This window comes from Schistocerca piceifrons, chromosome 2 (assembly GCF_021461385.2).
Source record: "Schistocerca piceifrons isolate TAMUIC-IGC-003096 chromosome 2, iqSchPice1.1, whole genome shotgun sequence".
NCBI lineage: Eukaryota > Metazoa > Arthropoda > Insecta > Orthoptera > Acrididae > Schistocerca > Schistocerca piceifrons.
In genome coordinates this window covers 750,814,431-750,834,790 of record NC_060139.1, presented here as the reverse complement: position 1 = coordinate 750,834,790, position 20,360 = coordinate 750,814,431, and the positions used below count along the sequence as shown (strand labels likewise).

General features: G+C 38.0%; 1 protein-coding gene across 2 annotated transcripts in view; it reads left to right on the top strand.

Moving 5' to 3' along the window:
* The window catches only part of LOC124775056 (serine/threonine-protein kinase mTOR), a 269,759-nt gene that overhangs the window by 5,970 nt on the left and 243,429 nt on the right, over positions 1-20,360 (top strand). For both annotated transcript variants that reach the window (XM_047249846.1, XM_047249847.1), the window contains exons 3-4: positions 11,856-11,985; positions 12,132-12,367. In XM_047249846.1, coding sequence (XP_047105802.1) covers positions 11,856-11,985; positions 12,132-12,367 — 366 coding nt within the window. The remainder of the gene's footprint in view (positions 1-11,855; positions 11,986-12,131; positions 12,368-20,360) is intronic.

Genomic DNA, 20,360 nt, shown 5'->3' with positions numbered 1-20,360 from the left:
AAATTTCCATAAAACAATGGAACATTTGTGCTGCATACATTTAATTGTTGATAGCTGGCTGCATTGGTCGTTTGTTGACTGTGATAGAAAATGGAGAGAACTGAGTTTCATACTGTTATCAAATACTTTCATTTAAAAGGTTGGTCTGCTGCACAGATCAAAACAGAACTGGATGAATTTTGCATGGACTCTGCATCATCACTCAAGACCATTTACTTTTGGGTTAATGAATTTAAATGTAGTTTGACAAGCACTGAAGACGAAGTGTGCTCTGGCCAACCAGTTGAGGTCACCACAAAGGAAACCATTGACAGAATCCTTAATGTGGTACCGCAAGATCACTGAATAAAAATTTGAGAGATTGCTGTGATCATAGTCATCTCATCTGAGTGAGAGCATAATATCCTGCATGGAGAATTTGCTATGAAGAAGATGTGTGCTGTGATTGCTCACAGTCGACCATAAGCACACCTGGCAAATTTCAACACAATACCTGGGGCTGTCTAATCCCAATCTGCAACACTTTTTGCTCCGATTTGTGACTGTTGATGAAATGTGGATCCATCATTATGCACCAGAGTCAAAATAAGGGACAAAGGCTGGTGAAAATGCACCAAAGAAGACCGTTGTGTCAGCTGGTAAGTTTGATGGCCACTATTTTTTCAGATTCTAAAGGAATAATCCTAATAGATTATGTGGAACAATGTAGAACATAACTGGACCCAATTATGCCTCATTGTTGGATCATTTGAAACTTGCCTTGGTTAAGAAAAGACTAAGGTTGATATGCAAAAAAGTGCCGTTCAGTATAGTGCACCATCCCATACATCAGTGATAACAATGGTAAAAGAGCGCAAATTGGGCTCTGAATTGGTTCCCCATCCACCCATGTCACCAGACTTAGCCCCAATGACTACTTCCTGTTCTCAAACTTGAAACTTTCTGTTGCTGAAAAAAAATTTACATCAAATGAGGAAATCATAGTTGCAGTCAACGAGTATTTTATGTACTTTGATTGAGGTTATTTTTCTGATGGGATGAAAAAACTTGAAGGATCTCTGGAGCAAGTGTATTCTCAAAGGAGACTATGTCAAGAAGTGAAGTGAGTTGTTTATGAAACAAACATTTTACTTGCTATTTTACCAGTCTTATCAAACCACCATCTTATATCTTGTAACTGTTTTCATCAACTTTTTTTTTAAGTACATGTAGCATCACAGTGTATTCAGTAAACAATACGCTCATAAAGATTGTAGAACTGAGACTTTTGACTTTGGTTGGATGCAGTGTTAGTGAGTGCTCAGTAGCTCATGTCTGATTCATTCTGCAAAAGACTTACCGGTATGTTTAAAAGAAGAAAGTGTTATAGTGGCACATAAAAACTGTCAATCAGATTATTCAGCATGTCATTAATAGAGCATTGGCTGCAGTGTCTGGACATCACAGATGAGGTCTTACTACTTTACAGAAAACTGGTGTAGTTGTTAACACAGTGACTCTCATTCAGGATGAATATACTAAAACTGTAATCTTATGTTCCTGAATGTCATGATCTACACCTACAATTATAATCTGCAAACCACTGTGAAGTGCACGACAAAGTGTAATACCAATGGTGCTTCCAGTAATGGGCAGCAACTGAGTTCTTGGAGTTTTTTAGTCTGGCTGAGCTGGTTTCAGCCAAGTGTTTCCTTCAGACATATTATCCATGGGTGGTCTCTAACATACTGTAAGCCAGGTACTCAGTGGGATTATCATGACTGTATTTTAATGTCTGTGATATTTTTGTTAGTGAAAATAAGGGCTTGTATGGAGAGATTATATATGAATTAGTACAGTACACTGTCTGAAATGCAGAGGAAATAATGGAAAAACAGTAGGTGGTTGAAGTTATCATGGATTTGGGGGTACATTGACCGACCTGTACTTCCACCACAACAGTTAGCTGCCATTCCATTGTGGTCAGTATTTCAAAAACACAATGAAACTTTGACCACTGAGAAAAAAAATAAACTGATCTAAAGTTTTCTTTAGTGCTTTATGAAGCCTCATAAAAGGAAAAAACCTAGTGCAGTACATAAAAGTGAGATACATCACCATCGGAATTATAAACATAATGACAGGTACTAAGTTGGAGTACCACACACATAGCTCCAAATTTAGCTGAGCATAATGCCTTCAGTTTCATCTCTTTTAGACCTAAAGCCTCATCTCAAAATGTCTGTTACAGTTAGAATTAAGGTTATCGGTTCTCCATTAATCGAGACAATGTCTGTCTTTGTGGCCAAACAAACTTCACTCTGTTTCAAGAGATATTTGACATTATGTGTAGTACCTGAATCTCTGCCTGAACCACAACACCTTGCAATTTGAGCAATATATGACTGACATCTGTTTTTCTTAGTTGTAGGCACCTTAACAATCACAGATTATCATTTATCTTCATACCAGTGGTTAATGTTTGTATTCCTTGGTTTCAGCTTTCATTGGAATCAGCAGTCTTTAATAAATTCTGTATTTGTAATCCTGGGCTAAAAATGAACAGTGGTCAAACTAACCCCGAAATGGAGAAGTCGTGCACATGACCTCAGAAATCATAATATAGTGACAGATACATACATGTGAACAAAAATCTAATCAGGGGTCCATTTTGAGAATTAATTGCGTAGCTTTCATGATGTAGCAGAAAACTCCATATATTAAATGATATTGTTGGATTTTCGACAACATGATTTTAACACACTTTTCTGTGTACAATTATGTCACAACACACTCCATTATTTTTAACTGTTACACAGGAAAGCTGGCACAACATGGTGCCATTTAGCTTATATTGATGGAACTTTACCACCAAGTATATACTAAACACCTAACTGAGAACCAGCAGAGAGCTGTAAAACCTTTGGTGCATGAGTGGTCAGAGTAACCACAGTGTTCAAAATATATCCACTTTACGACACTTGAATATTGAGTTGTGTGTTGTCTCACTTCCTCATAAGTTGCCTCGTAAGTTGTACTTGGTTAATGCTGCCCTTCTTCCCAATATAATGATATTACTCAGCCCACATACATGCAATCTTATGTACATTGCCACTTGACTCATTAATCCGAATATACTCAAGGTTACTTAAAAGATTGCATGTACGTTGTTCCCAATGAAAAGTTTTTACAGTAACTATAATAGTAATAGGTGTATAGCCTGACAACCTATGTCCTGTCTAAATATGGTATAACTGTTTTGTATATATAACACTACTACTGCACAATTGCAACTCATGTCCAGCAGTTGATTACCTCTTCAGTTGAGTGCAGCAGCTAATGTGTTCAAAAAAATATAAGATTAACTGTCCCATTAAGAGGAAATTATTTAATGGCTTTCATCATATAATTATATACTGTAAAGCCAAGTAAGCGTGCTGCTTTCTAAAACAACAAATCATATACTATTATCTCTGATTCTACAAATCAAAATTACTCATATACTCCTCTGCATTAGAAGATTCTGAATTTTCATAGTTTCGGTTATAGATATATCAAATGTAAATCAAATATAGCAATTCACTCACTAACTGTTCAACCTTTTATGTATTTTACACCCATCACCTTCCATCTTTTGTTATGCTTCTTTTCTGGAGTAATCCGAACATTCCACTAAATAAAATGCTGATTGCATGCTTGTATTTGGCCCCTGAGCATAGGATGCTGGGAGCTGAAGCTTGCAGTTGGCTCATAGCACAGTGGCTGCTGAGACTAGTGCCATCTCCTTCTCCCAGAGCAGCCAGCTAATGACTCTTGTACAAAATGAAAATGTTATGGTTTAACGCATCTCTGAAGTCATACAAAAGTTGATAGTGAATCGTTAGAAGGACCGGGTACAGCTTCTTCAGTCATTTTTGTAAATAAATTAACATCGACAACACTGCATGTAGATTAGCACTGTATTCACAATGGCTACTTATTGCTATGGCACACAGTACTGTTATGTAACTGAGGCTGGTAACAACCGTAAACATTCCGGAGCAGCATGAACTCAACTGACAACCACCGATCACAAAGGAGCCAAGAACAAATGTGTGATCACAATAAATTATTTTTTTATAACGTCAGATTATTATCTTTGAACCTACTCTTTATGGGAGCTATTTAGTTCATTTCCTTGCCTTTAAAATATTTTTAGTAACAAATTTTTTTAGATAGAACTAACCTCAGTCGAAACCTTCTTTTCAACTCTGATCTAGACTTTTATTTTCCTTAGAGATTATAATGTCTTGAATATACTTCAACAGCTATGACATGACAAGCTGGGATTTAATTTTATTTTTTAACTCATCTGCAAGTCGGATTCTTTTATTCATCAGTGATGATAGTTACACTTCTGCTTGCTGTAATGGTGTCCTGTGTAAATAGTACTGCTGTTATGGCCTTGCCAAAAAAAAAAAAAAAAAAAAAAAAAAAAAACAACCACCAACATCATCACCATTTTTTCACTGATATTTAATCAGACAAGCAAATGTTTTCCACTTCATATCCCCATCATGTGTTAAAGCATTTATTGGGTACTTGATACAACTTCTGCAGAAGTGAATAGCAGCACTAAAATCTCTCCAAATGGTTCCTTATACAAATATTGAAATCTAGACTTTGAGTTAGTTAATTCTGTCACATTCAGAGCAAGCAGGACCCCACTGTGAACACAGTGTCAGGGAGAAAAGTGGCGATATGTGCAAGTGCCTGATAGCTAAAATCTTGTAGTCTAAAAATATGTCTGTCTATGGTTCAACATCTCCTCTAAATGGGTTTCTTAGTTAAATATGATTTACAGATGTTGTGTTGTCTAAACAGTTAAACAGTTAGTCAGTGAATTGCTGTATTTGATTTGCATTTGATATCTGCAGTTCTGGTGAAATTAATGTAGTGCCTACTAACACAGTATTAAGCATGTGAGTCATACTTATGAACTCAAAGAAATTCGCTCTTCAGTACTAAAGACTCAGCAAGTAACCACTCTTCCACAAGAGTGTTTAGGACCACTACCGCTGACTGAACAAGGTCGGAAATTATATCAGTTCCAAATAATCTTCAAACACAGACTACGAAGTTGAAAGTGATCTGTTGGCATCCAATAATCTGGTTAATACCATTACAAATACATCTACCGATTTTGGACTGCATTGGATTGACCAAGAATGCGAATCCAGTTCAACATTGAATATCAGCTGAATGGTATCTTGAAACCTCTATAGGAACCCGTGCTAACTTTTCTTTAGAAATTAGCTAAAGCAACCCATTAAACTATTGTATTCATAGGTAGTCAAGCTCCCATTCTGATTTATCCAACCTTGTAACATTAACCCATCTGTAACCAGATCAAACTCATGGTCAGACAACTCTCTGATGCGCTGACCAAAATCAAACTGCCATTAAGATCATATTAAATTTTTAGGAACCATTAAATTTGTACAACTGAGTAATGCTACCACCACTTTTAACAGTTGAGTTTTGTGCGTGATGGCTGTCAGCAAATTTCTCAGCAGCTGGTAGCCTCTCAGTGTACACTTCTTGCCGCTCATGTTGTTGCATGGCTGGAAACATCCAACACCCCCAGCTCTCTTTCCAACCCCCCCCCCCCTCCCCCCCAACTGTAACAATTTTTCACAACTATTTACATAAATGCATCACAGATATACACAACCACAATAGTATTTCAATGTAAGCTGTTCTGTAAATAAGTTAGGGCGACTCATTACCACCACCACCACTAGTACTGGAAAAATTCTGTTGAGGTTGTCGAGATGAACTAAGGTATCCAGTGGTTAGCTCACCATAAATGTAACATGCCCACCATTAGAGGTAATGGACGAAGAGATGTTAGTTTGCAGAACAGTCAGACAGTAAAAAAAGTGTTGTTGCTTAGTAGGCAGCAGTCATGGGAGGGGTGTAAAGCAACGACTGTAGGGACAGTTGGGATCAGGGTTTCAGTTCGCAGGCATTGTGAAACCAGGTGCAAGCATTGGCCATGAAATAGAGGATATTAAGTCATTAACTAAGGATATGAATTTGGAGGATCAGGCACTGATAATTGGGAGAGCTTGTATTTGCCTGGCTATGAACTTGAGATATACTACCAGTAGTGATCTGGACACACTGGGGGCAGCAACTACGCACATAAATGAGAGTCTTGTTGAGGTTCTTTGGCAGTGTGCTCAATCTTGGCACAACAAAGCTGTACAGCAAGTTAACTGGATGATGAAAGATTTGTTGCGGGTTTCGGGGAGAACTCACATTGGAACTTTCCCATTTGATGTGTTTGTGAGACTGGAATACACGTTGTGTAGACAGCCTACTATAGAATAGGAAGTGGAAAGGGGAGTTAGGATATTTGTTAGCTGAGAGAATAAGAAAAATCAGACTTGAGAAAACTCCTGTAATTACTGATCTAACAGTAATCTCTCCTCATAAGGAAGTAAAATAATTTAAGTTGAAAATATAGGAAGAATAGAAAAATTAGAGACTACATGCAGTATCATGCTCCAAAAAATTAAACACTTGAAAAACAAAGTTAATAATCATGTTGTTTATATTAATGACCTAGGAAGCAGGAATTAGTTGATGTCCTGTACTAGTCTGAGCACCAATAGACACAGACACAAGTAGCTCTTTTGCAGAACAACAAATGGAAGCAAATTTTGTAATGGCACAGTTTTAATTATTAAACTTTACAGAGCTCTGTAGGAAAATCTTCAAAAGTTCTTTAAAAAATTGAAACCATATGCCTATTATGCCCCATGCCTGACAGTAAGTGATGGTTGGGATTTTGAGATTAATTTTTTGAAAGGGTCCACATGATATAGTAATTTACTATTGTATAGCACAGTACCACCTTAACAGACAACATTTTTGTATGTGAGGGTATAACAACAAAGTAGTTAGTGTTCATCCAGTTTTAAATGGGTTATCTGACCATGATGATTAATTAGCCATAATAGACAACACAACATCTGTAAATCATAGCCGGCCGGAGTGGCCGAGCGGTTGTAGGCGCTACGGTCGCAGGTTCGAATCCTGTCTCGGGCATGGGTGTGTGTGATGTCCTTAGGTTAGTTAGGTTTAAGTAGTTCTAAGTTCTACGGGACTGATGACTTCAGAAGTTAAGTCCCATAGTGCTCAGAGCCATTTGAACCAATTTTTTTTAAATCATATTTAACTAAGAAACCCATTTAGAGGAGATGTAGAACCATACCCAGACACATTTTTAGACTACAAGATTTTAGCTATCAGACACATGGAATGTATCACCACTTTTCTCCCTGGACACTGTGTTCACACTGGGGTGAGTAGCGATCTTGGTTGATCTTCATTAGTGAAGGTACGGAAGAAGTACGGGTTGGAGAAGGGGAGCATTAGCACAATAGGGGTTGGGGAAAGTGCTGCCTCTGGAAGCATTGATATGATGGGAACAGGATGGTGGTGCAACATTGGAGAGATCTGCTGGGTGAGAGGGGGGGGGGGGGATAGAAGCAAAAAGGGGAAGGACTAAGATGTCTGTGCCGGGTGGGTAGAAGGTGTGTGTGAGGCTGGAGGATGGAGAACAGGGCTAGCAAAGGTTGAGGCCAGGAGGGTTGCAGGAATGAATGACATATTGCAGGGATAGTTTCCATCTGAGCAGTTCAAAAAAGCTGGTGTTTCTGGTAAGGTCAGAATGGCATGGGCTGTAAGCAGCCATTAATGTCAAGCTCATCATATTGCATGGCACGAGTGGCAACTGGGTGCTCTAGCTGTCTCTTGGCCACAGTTTGATTGGGGCCATTCATGCAGACAGATTGCATGTGAGTGGCTGCGCCTGCTTAGAATGCTGCACAGTGGCTGCAGCTGAATTGGTGGTCTACATAGCTTCTTTCACAGGTGGCTTTCTCTCCGATAGGGTAGGAAATGCCTGTGACAGAACTGGAGTAGATGGCTGTGGGGGAGGATATATAGAGAACGTCTTGCAACCTGATATTTTAGGGGCATATGCGAGACTTGGAGCAGAAGTTGGGTTCAGAGATGCGAAAGGAACAGAGAAGGAAACAGCCTAAGTTGGGTGAATTGTGGAATTCCACTGTTGAATGGGTGGGGAGGATAGTGAGGACAATATTTGTCATTTCAGGGCATGATGAGAGGTAGTTGAAACTCAGGCAGAGAACATAATTCATTCGCTCCAGTTCTGCGTAGTACTAGGTCACTAGCTCCTTTGTGGCCAGTCAGCAGGTACATGGGAAATGGTAGCTCACTAGATCACTGGGTGGAGAGGATCATTTCTGTCTGTGAAGGACTGGGCAGGACTCTGGATGTATTTCATGGACTGCTCATCCCTGCAAATCTGACTATATGGAGAGGGCTTTTTGGTGTGAAATGGTTGACAGTTGTCAAAATGAAGTTGATGGGTTTGGTTGGTGGGTTTGATATGGATGGAGATGCTGATTGAGCCCTCCTTCAGGCGGCTTGATGGACTGATGAGGACAAGGTGAAGCGAATGAGGGAAAAGTTGTTGAGGTTCTGGAGGAATATGTATTGTGTCTTCGCCCTTGGTCAGAATTATGAATATTTCATCACTGAATCTGAATCACATGAGGGATTCGGGATTTTGGGTGGTTGGGAAGGATTCCTCTAGATGACCCTTGAGTAAGTTGGCATAGGATAGTGCCATGCAAGTGTCCATACCCATTCAACAGATTTGTTTGTAGGTAGTGCATTCAAAGGTGAAGGTGAAGATATAGTTGGTCACAGCGACCAGGGGGAAAGTTGTGGGTTTGGAGTCATTCGGGCATTGGGAAAGACAGTGTTGAGTGGCGGCAAGGCAGTGGGCATTGGGGATGTTTGTGTAGAGTGAGGTGGCATTGGCAGCAATGAGCTTGGTGCTTAGTGATAAAGGGACAGGAACTGTGGTTAGTTAATAGATGACAAGGGTAGTGCCTTTTAGTACATTTTTAAATAAATTACTCTACATCTTAAACTATTGTTGCCCATGGAACTGTCAAATACAGCACCAGTAGAATATCAGAGAAAATGTGTACAACAACAGGCGTCAAAATATCATGTAAAAGAAAGAAAGAACTATACAGGATCACCAGAATAAATACCAATGTATGACTGCTTTCCTATTATAGGAGGCATTGTTCTTTATTGAGAAGAATTATTGGAAAATCAAAAAGGTTACATGTTATGTCAGAGATCTATAGCTAAGAAAACAAAAGCAAAAAACGTATATTGCATAGTGAGAAGGAAAATGGAGGCTTCTATCTGTCTAAAGGTTCCTGAGAACCTCGGTACAGTGGGCTCAAAGCAAAAGGTATTACAGTTTATGCAACAATGAATACCACAAGCATCCAATCATTTCGAGAGCATCCCAACTCATTCCAAGTAAATCAGGAAAACAGTTAATTATTTCAAAAGCAAAATTCTTGTAAGGTTGGTAACACTCCATGTAACACATTAGAAGCGTGTTCTTTCTGGGAAAGCTACTGTATTCAGCCATACATTTAATGTATCCCTTTCATAAGGTATATTCCCAGACAGACTAAAGTGTGTCAGTATTAAATCCCTCTTGAAGAAAAGTAGTAGGATGGTTATTACTAATTATCAGTCTGTTTCATTATTAATTTCCCTTTCAAAAGTTTGCAAAACGGTAGTGTACGATATTTAAAAACGGTTGAGCGTATCTGCAAATAACTTTTTTTAATCTGCTTAATCATTTAACTGTGTAAATCACAGCATTCATGTGGAAAAACTTGAAGTTTATGCTTGCTGAGATGTATTCAATAAGTGGTTTACATCATAATTAACTGATATGAAGCTAAGGCCCACTCCTATCAGGTGGGTTATGCATCTTCATGATGAATCTTCCAAACAGTGAAACAAAATGTTACTGGAACTCCACAGGATTCAATTCTGGGACCACTCCTATTCTTGAGATATTTTTGCCAGCCAGTGTAAGATGAATGGATCTCTCTCTCTCTCTCTCTCTCTCTCTCTCTCTCTCTCTCTCTCTCTCTCTCGCTCTCTCTCCAGGTGCGTGTTTGCACATGCATTCGCTCCTATCAAGCCCAAAAGTTCTGCAACTACAAAACAAGCATTACATCAAATATTTAACATTATTATTGATTGGTTCTTCGTAAATGATCGGTCACTTAAGTTAGAAAAAGCATTTCTTTTTGTTATGTACAAGGCAAGGTATATGATTACCACTAACAATACAGCTTGAGGAAAGGAAGTATGTAAAACTGATCATTCAAAATTCTGGGGTGTGAGATTGATCAGAACTACAGTTGGAAATCATATATTATAGAGCTTCTCAAATGCTTCAGCTCATCAGTAGGTGTTCTACATATAATTGTTGGTTTTGGTGATAAAAAGATGTGCAACTAAGCTTATTTTGAATACTTTGATTCAGTGATGCCATACAGACTAATTTTATGGGGCAATTTCATACATAGACACAAAGTATTCAATGCACAGAAACATGCCGTAAGGATGACATCCTTGAATTTCATGTAGGTAATTGTGTAAAACTTACACATTCTAACAACAGTCTCATTATGCATTTACTCTCATATAAAGTTTGTTGTGATGAATCAAACAGTATTTGAAAATAATAATAGGATTCACAAGTATAACGATAGGAACAGGAACAGACTCCACTTCCCACAATTTGACCGTACTCCTGCATAGAAAGAGTAAAGTGTGCAGTCATAAAAATAAATTGCCAACTTCCTTACCAATTAAAGATGTTAGCGGTAATATAAAAAATTAAATATTTTCTACTTGACAACCACCCCTACTGTATAGATGAATTTTTGAGTAGATAGTACGTATGCAGTTGGGTTGCATTCATCAAATTCTGTTTTAATTTAAGATTAAAATTACCAGCATGTATGTTTTTACAGAAAAAATATCTTTTATGTAAACTTGATATGTTCCACATGATGACAAACAGAAAATGCAAAGAAACTAAGCACTATGAAAATTTGTAGGACACTGAGTCACAGACTAGTGATCAGGAATTGTGAACCACCTCTCCTCCCATTACCTTCCAAATACTGTATGATGATACAAACTGCCTGCCTCTAGGTTATAAACTTCACAGCCATAGTATTAATGATATCAGCTACAGAGGCAGGTAACTGAACTATTGCGCTGTTTCTAAGAACATTGATGAACTGTGAAATGTGTAACTTTCTTTTGGGCCTTATCTTAGTACACAGATATAATCTGTAATTAATGAATAAAAAGCAAAATTAATAAAAATAATCATAATGTGACCAGTGTACTTCATATATCAAAACTTTTATATATAAAAACAAAATGAAAAAAAAATGAATAAAGTCAATAATGTGCTTCCGTGTGTGCTGCCGAGTTGTTATTTCTATTTTGTACACAGTATTTTGACGGCTGACCCTGATGTCTTCTTCAGCTGCTGTGAGTTTTGCTGTTGTGTGTACTTGCTCGCTGGACTGCAGCCAGACTGTGATTATTTAAATTAGCTTGTGTAGTTAAATTGAGAAGTGATTTCTACTCATATGTGCCTGTATATTGCAAATATAGTCAGTTGCTCAGAAGAGGATCCTTTTATTGTATCGTATGCATTCACATATATAACACAGAAGAAGGGACTTAATACATGTGCATGCTGTTATTAGTCTGATTTTTTTGTTCATGGTTTGTATTCTTAAATATGTGTGTGTCATTTGCTAATATATTAGAAGCAGGGAGAATGGTGGGATTAATTTTTGCTGTACTAAGGTAATTGATTTATATTCCATTGACCTGTCAGTGAATATTGTCCACATACACATGCTTTTTTTAAAAAAAATTTCCAGGTGAAGACAGAGTTACGTGAAGTGTCTGTGGAGGAACAGACTTCATTCATGGATGAATTCAATCATCATATTTTTGAAATGGTCTCTGGCTCAGATGTTAATGAAAAGAAAGGTGGAATATTGGCAATAGGTAAGTTAATCTAAGGATATGCATTCAATTAATTCATTTCATGTCATTTGCTTTACACTTTTGTGCCTGAACTACTTTAAAATGTGTGTTGTAAAGATTCTATATTGTTTACTATGCGTATAATAAAATACCATTATTGTCAACAGTGTGTTTGATCAATGCTGATGTTGGAAACATGAATACAAGAGTGAGCAGATTTGCAAATTACCTTCGAAATTTGCTTCCATCAAATGACACAACTGTTATGGAATTAGCAGCAAAAACAGTAGGGAAATTAGCACTAGTTTCTGGAACGTATGCTGCTGAATATGTCGAATTTGAAGTAAAGCGTGCATTTGAGTGGCTCAGTGGAGATCGACAGGAGGGAAAACGACTTGCAGCGGTAATTTCCAACATTTAATGTTTTATTCTTGTGCAGCTGTTATCTATTAAAGTGTTCTCATATTGAACAACAACATTCTGTTAACATACAGAAAGTGATAAATGACATTTATTCCCTAGATAAGACCCTACATTAAGGCAAATGTTGGAATGGTTCCATTGAAAAGGACACAGCACATTTCCATATCTTCACTTATTCATTTGGAGCGTGTGCTGTTTCCTAGGACCTGGTTGTCAATAAGACATTTAAGCTTCCTCTGTCTTTAATGCACACATCTGCAATTTTTTTTTTTAAAGGAAGAGAATTATAACTAATAAAGTTTTAAATTCCATCAGGCAAAATGAATACACTAATGAGAACAACAACAATTATTTATTTATTTACACATTTTACGACCACGTTGGAGCACTTTATTCAATCCATATACATTTCAATTTTAATGCTAGTTGTAGATTTGGCTTTCCTCTTCTGCTCCCAAAGCTTTCCCATCCTTTCCGACCTGGCTGCTCTTTCTTCATCAGTTATGGTGTATTTTTTGCCTGTAAATGTCTTTAGTTTAAATCTCGTGTCATTGTGTTTCAGGATCTTCTTCTCTTCTCCGCCTTCAATTTGTTGCATTGTCAAGCCTAACTCATCTGAATCATCTGGAACTTCTTTGAACCAGTTGTTCTTGGTCTTACTTTTCCAAAAGTAGGTGAACAGTCGTTTCAGTAGCCTGGTTTCTGGTAGTCTGGAAATGTGGCAGAAAAAAGCAACCCTCCTTTTTCACATTGTGTCAATTACTGACTCAGTTTCTTGGTTTACAACTTCATTAGGTAACAGTCATCACTGCCTCTCTACTTGGTATTTTTTGTTTATAATTGTTCTAAGGATTCTTCTATCTGCCTTCTGTAGTTTGTCTGTGGTTGATTTGGTATTCACCTTGAACAGTGTTTCAGTAGCATAGGTTGCTTCAGGTTTAATAGCAGAGTGGTAGTATCTGAATTTTGCATTTGTCGAGAGACATTTCTTCTTGTATGTTGGCCAGGTGATGCGTTGCACTTGTTTCAGTTTAGTTGTTCTGTTTTCTACTGACATTTTCTCGTTTGCATTCCAATTTATAACCTCCCCAAAATATTTGAATTTATTTACAATTTTAATTTGTTTGTTATCATTCATTGTAATGGCTGATGTTTCAACCTTGAAGTATGGCATCATTTCTGTCTTTTCAAACAAGATCCATAGTCCGACTTTTGCTGCTGTTTTTTCGAGTTCTTCAATATGGTGTTCAGCCTCTACCGTGCTATTTGCGAGCAGTGCTAGATCATCAGCAAAGGCTAGTCAATTGAATTTGGTATTTCTGCCAATCTTGATGTTTGGTTGGGATTTCTTATTCCACTCTCGCATGACTTTCTCCAGTGTGCAGTTAAATAGTAGTCGTGAGAGACCATCCCTCTGTCGAAGTCCAGTCGAGGTTTCAGATGATTCATATAGTTCCTCTCTGAAATTAACTTTTGATTTAGTATTCTTAAGCGTGAGTCCAATAAGATTAATGAGTTTCAAATGGCAATCCAATTTCCGAGGATTTTAAGTAATGACTCACAATAGATACTGTCATATGCTTTCTTGAAGTCAACAAAAGTGGTGACGAACTTCTTGTTTCTCACTCTTTGATGTTTCATGATCCACTTAAGGTTGATAATTTGATCTGGACAGTTTCTTCCAGGACAAAATCCTCCTTGATATTCTCCAAGTTCTTGGTGGAGTTGTTCCTGAATTCTTGTAAAGATAATTCTAGACAAGATCTTATATGTGACATCAAGCAGCAAAATCCCCCATTAGTTGTTTGGATGCAATCTATCACCATTTTTGTGTATTGGGTGGATTATAGCTGTATTCCACTCTTCTGGTATTTTTTCAGAATTCCTTATGTCTACTATGTGGTTATGAAGGTTCTGAAGTGTTTTTTTATTTGCGTTCTTCCACAGCTCTGCGATCAGTTGATTCTCCCCTGCAGCTTTGTAGTTCTTGAGCCAACTAGTTGCTTCTATCACTTCACTGAGATCTGGTGATTTAATCTTTTCTGGAAGTGCTTTGTTTTTTTGGATGTGGTTCAAATCTAGGTATTCTTTCGGTTACTTGGCATTTAGTAATTCTTTGAAGTGATCAGCTAGAGTGTTGGTATTGTCTTGATTATTGTGCACTAGTTTCCCATTTTTATTTTTCATCATGAATGTGGGTGGTGTAATACTTTGATTGATATTTTCTGAACGTCCTAAAATAGTCCCTTGTTTTATGTTGTTTGAATGATTCCTCTATGAAATTGAGGGTTTCTTTTTTATGGTCTCCTTTGATTTCCTTGGCTGTTTGTCTTCTGGCAATGGTTAGCTCTTCTCGAGATCTTTCAGTTTTCTTTCGCTGGCCATTCAGACATGCTTTGTGCTTTTTCTGTATTGCTTTATCACATTCTTCATTCCACCAGACATGTTTCTTTCTTCTTCTTCTTCTTCTTCTTCTTCTTCTAACGGGAACTATCTCTTCGACAATGTTTTTCAGTTTGTCAATAATTATTCCCAGTTCATCGCTTGGAATTGTTTTGGATCTCTCTGAATATAACACATTATTTATCAAATAGCTGAGGTCATATTTTCCCCTCCTGATGGGTTTTGATGGTTTGGTTTTCTTTCTTGGGGTTAACTTCATTTTTATCTTTGAAATGTAATGATCTGAATCGATGTCCACTCCACAAAGGACTTTTCTTGGACCCATGATGCTCTGTATCCAAGAAGGTGGATTCTCTCGTTAGAAGACTCTCCATGTTGGGCTGATTGTTTGATCAGTGATCTGACCGTGGTCAGGATTTACGATTCCAGATGTGATCTGTAAAAGAGATAAATGAAATATGGTGGGATGATAAATGATACTGTGGAGTGTGTTTGGTCTGCGAGAGCTATTTTATTTTGATCATGTCTGCCAGCAAGGCTGGTTAGGACCCCCTCCCCCACCATCTGCCACCTGGGCCGTGCCACAGTATGAGAATTGACTGTGTTTTACAAAGCTTAAATTAGATAGGTGGTGTGGCTCTGAGTATCTCTACAATAGAGGTAACTGTACTGTAAGTGCAATCAACAACAAAAACATAACAAGGATAATGGAATGTAATCAAATTAAATCAGTTGATGCTGAGGGAATAAGAGTAGGAAACCAGACACTTAAAGTAGTAGACAAGTTTTGCTATTCGGGCAGCAAAGTAACTGATGATGGCCAAAGCAGAGAGGATATAAAATGCTCACAGGGAATCACAAGAAAATGTTTCTGAAGAAGAGAAATTTGTTAACATTGAATATTGACTTAAGTGTTAGGAAGACCTCTCTGAAGCTAATTCTCTGGAGTGTAGCCATCTACAGAAGTGAAAAATGTATTATAAACAGTTTAGACAACAAGAAAAAATGTGGTGCTCCAGAAGACTGCTGATGATTAGATGGGTGGATCATGTAACTAATGAGGGAGGTACTGCATGGAATTGGGGAGACAAGAAATTTGTGTCACAACTTGACTAAAAGAAGGGATTGGTTGTTAGGACACATTCTGAGACATCAAGGGATCACCAATTTAGTATTGGAGGGAAATGTGTGTGTGTGTGTGTGTGGGGGGGGGGGGGGTCACTAAAAAAGAGAGGAAAGGAATAGAATAGAAGCTGAATGGGTAGCCATGAGAGATGAACTAGCGAAGGCAGCAGTGGACCCAACAGGGAAAAAGATGAGGCCCAGTAGAAATCCCCGGATAACACACAATATATTGAATATAACTGATGAAAGGAGAAAATATAAAAATGCAGCAAATGAAGCAGGAAAAAAAGACAGTACAGATGTCTGAAAAATTAAATTGTCAAAAAGTGCAAAGTAGCAAAGCAGGAATGGTGAGATAAGAAACACAAGGCTGTGAAAGCATGAATGGCTAGGAGAATGATAGATGCTACCTGCAGAAAAATTGAAAAGATTCTCTGGAAGAAAGAATAGCACTATTATGAATATAAAGAGCTCTGATGGGAAAACAGTACTAAGCAAAGAAAGGAAGGCTGAAGGGTGGAAGGAATATGTAGAGGCTCTGTACAAGTGAAACAAACTCAAATACAATCTTATAGAAAGAGAAGAAGAATTAAATGTAGATGACATAGGAGATTTGATACTGCAAGAGGAATCTGACAGAGCACTGAAGGACGTTGGTGGAATCAAGGGTCCTGAAGTAGACTACATCCTTTCGGAATTATCGAGATACTTAGGACATCCAGTCATGACAAAACTATTGCACCTTCTTATGCAAGATACATGAGATGGGTGAAGTGCTATTGGGTTTTAAGAAGAGCATAGTAAGTTCTGTTTCAAAGAAGGCATGTGCTGACGCATGTGCTTATTACCGAATTATGTCATGGTTGCACAAAGTGACTCAAATTATTTATGGAAGAATGGAAAAATGATAGAAGCCAACTGTGAGAAAGATCAGCTTGGGCTCCAGAGAAATTTAGGAAGATGTAAGGTAATTCTGACTGTACAACTAATCTTAGACGATAGACTGACTAAATTCAAACTTTTCTTTATAGCTTTTGTAGATTTAAATAAGAATCAACAGCAAACTAACAACAATAGTTTAAATATACATGCTAATGTCCGAAGCAGAAGAAGTAGAGACAGTGGAAATATATGAGGATACTAAATGTGTAATTCAGAATGTAAAGGGATATGATAATTTACAGGGTGTATACGACCCGGGACAACCAGGAGATCCGGGAAAATCCTGGAATTTTTTTCATCCGGGAGAAAACCGGTAAAAAACTGGGAATTTTTTAGAATTCCAGGAATGTTTTGTTGTTTTAGTTTTCAGTTAAATTTTTGTAATTTTGACTGGTAAGAATCAGTCCTCTAACAAAGGATATTACTGTATACCACTACTGCAGAACAATACTGCACCAATAAAACGTGAACAAGAAAAAAACAAAAATAAAATGTAAATTGCAAAGGAAATGTGCCATATACAACAACAAAACACAGTGTTCATATAAGTGTTTGCCGACAGCAAAATATGTCAAAGGCCTTAGGAAGCTATGCAGTGCTTCATAACAACAAATTGCCTCCGATGAGCATGATATCACAGCTGTTTACATTAGATTCGTTTTAGCAGTTACAAGCGGGATCACGTGCATGCGCAGTTGAGTGGCATATCAGTAGTACCTTCTCCTGTTTCTGGCTACAGAAATGTGGCTGTTGGCTGTGTAAGGAGTCGCAGCAAGCAGCTAGATGCAATGAGGTAAAATTTTATTGCTGCACCCAAGCTGCCAGATTCTCACATGTGCAGCGGGCCCGGATCTATGAGGGGGGGGCGGGGGGAGGGGGGCACCAAATTCATATTCTTGAGTAGAAAAAACCTTGTTTCACATCCAGCGCACATTGGTCTATCGATTACTCCTATGATTTTGATTTTGATGTACATCCCTGTTGGTTTTTGAACACACTCTGTAAGCTGATTTCTGAATGAATCATAAGCTGCGTGAGGTAGCCATGCGGTCTGAGGCGACTTGTCGTGGTTTGCGCGGCTCCCCCTGTCGGAGGTTCGAATCCTCCCTCGGGCATCGGTGTATGTGTTGTCCTTAGTGTAAGTTGGTTTAAGTTAGATTAAGTAGTGTGTAAGCCTAGGGACCGATGACATCAGCAGTTTGGTTCCATAGTTAAAAAAAAAATCATAAGTTGATTTTTGAATGCGTGCATAGTGTACGTGATGTCTCTGTTAGGGAAATCTTTGTTGCATCTAGAAATAAACTTTACTGCAGGCAAAAGGGGACCGGGCTATACAAGCTGAGCGGAGTAAAGCCGAATGAGTGAACCCCAATCGCTGTCTGATTTGTTGTTGATTGGGTTTGAGAATGATCAGTGTTGCTATAATTACTAGGGAAATCCGTAGATTCAGACGACCAGAGTGGAAATAAACGACTAACAGGAATAACAGGTAAGAAAGATTATCTATTATCTTCTTGGTGTATCCAGGAAAATGAAATTTTGTCAGAACACTTTTGGCCAGATTGCTACACTATTAAGAGCCAGTTGTACAGCCACTTAAGTTCTACTCTGGAAGTAGTGTGGAAAATGGTTTGTGCGAACATAACAACGCCTAACCGGAGAATAATCAGGGATAACTAAACTGGTGATTCTGGCAGGGTTAGTGAAGTTAATCAGCGAATAAGTTTTGATGAAGGCAGGAATAGTTCCAGAATTAGTCATGACAAGATTGTTTGTTAGAACGAGGAAGGAGAAAAACAGGGACATAGCACAAATTAGGTAAGAATAAGATTATTCCAAATTTATATAAAAATCTCATACTACTGCTTTTCGATCTCATGCTCGAGAAACTGGAGCATATGAATGAAATGTGAAACTATTTTCTGACATAAATCTTTTTGCTTGTAGTAGGCCTAATAGGCATTTTATGTTGGTCTTTGTGAATTATATTCTGTCGTGTTATAAAAATGACAGTTTGTGCCAAAACAGTCTCGTTTATTTGGTGTGTGTTACAATTTTTGCAGTGTTAGAGAGGCCTGTTTTGTTTTATCTAGCAGACAGTGACAAAAAAGACATAATCAAATCGAGAAACCACACCAGTATTTGGTACTATTTGTATTAACAGCTTACGCAGTATTAGACAATGATATTTCGATTTTTTATGTAGCAAAACGTTTGATGAACTTTGATGAGGTAATAGATTCTTTCGCAGAAAGGAAAGCATGCCATGTAAAGCTGTAGCAATATTAGAGAGAAAATAATGCTAGGAGGTAAGGATTGAAGAAATGTGTACTGTATTGCTTGTCTCTTGTCTTTACTGGTTTTATGTATCCTATATTTAATTTTATGTCACCCAAAACAGAAAGTTATTGGTTAACAGGCAATAGTTCTTGTTCTTCTGATCACAAATAATCCCGTCCAGTATTAATAGCGTTTTTTTTAAAGAGGGGCAGGATGTCAATCCACGCGACTGGAGCAGGAGAGGCACCACAGGACATTTTAATTTCCACTGTCCTGAATATAGTTTGATGGCATCCAGTACTAAATACACGTTTCAGTTCCACGGAGTGAAATTCAGTGATGTGCAATAGAAGAATGCTGTGTGAAGAGGGGTGGCACTGCACTTTGGCACACTTAAGACCAAATAACATGTCTTACATTTCCTTGAACATGCAAGGGGCATTTGAAAAGTCCATGCAAAGTCCAAGAGATGGCACCACCGGCGCGTATCGAGGTCATGTTTAGTTATTATCATATTTGGAAAGAACGCACACCAAGTTTCACCCAAATTGCTCTATTTCTTTGTGTTTGGCATTCGTGTGAATCAAGAAAGTCGAGTGATTGTCAAAAAATGGAAGAAGAAGAATGTCGTGTGGTGATTAAACATTACTTTATGAAAGGCAAAATGCATCAGGAGACTAAAGATAAGCTTGATGAACATTACGGTGACTCTGCACCTTTGATTAGATCAGTTTATAAGTTTCAAAATTTTCGGAGGGGCCATATGGGTACAAGTGATTCTTAACGTTCTGGACGCCCTGTGGAGATTACAACTCCAGAAATCATTGATAAAATCCATGATATGGTGATGGATGACAGAAGAGTTAAGGTTTGTGAGATTGGTAGTGCTGTGGGCATCTTGGATGAACGGGTATATAATATTTTGCATAAACATTTGGACATGAGAAAGCTATTCGCAAGGTGGGTTCTGCGATTGCTCACGCTTGACCAAAAACGGAATCATGTGAAGTGTTGCAGGGATTGGTTTGCAGTTGTTCAGGAAGAATCTTCAGCACTGAAAGCGTCGTTTCATCACTGTGGATGAAACATGGATACATTACTATACTCCTGAGACCAAACAACAATCTAAACAATGGGTTACCAAGGGAGAATCTGCACCAAAAAAGGCGAAGACCAGTCCTTCAGCCGGAAAGGTTATGGCGACTGTCTTTTGGGATTTGCAA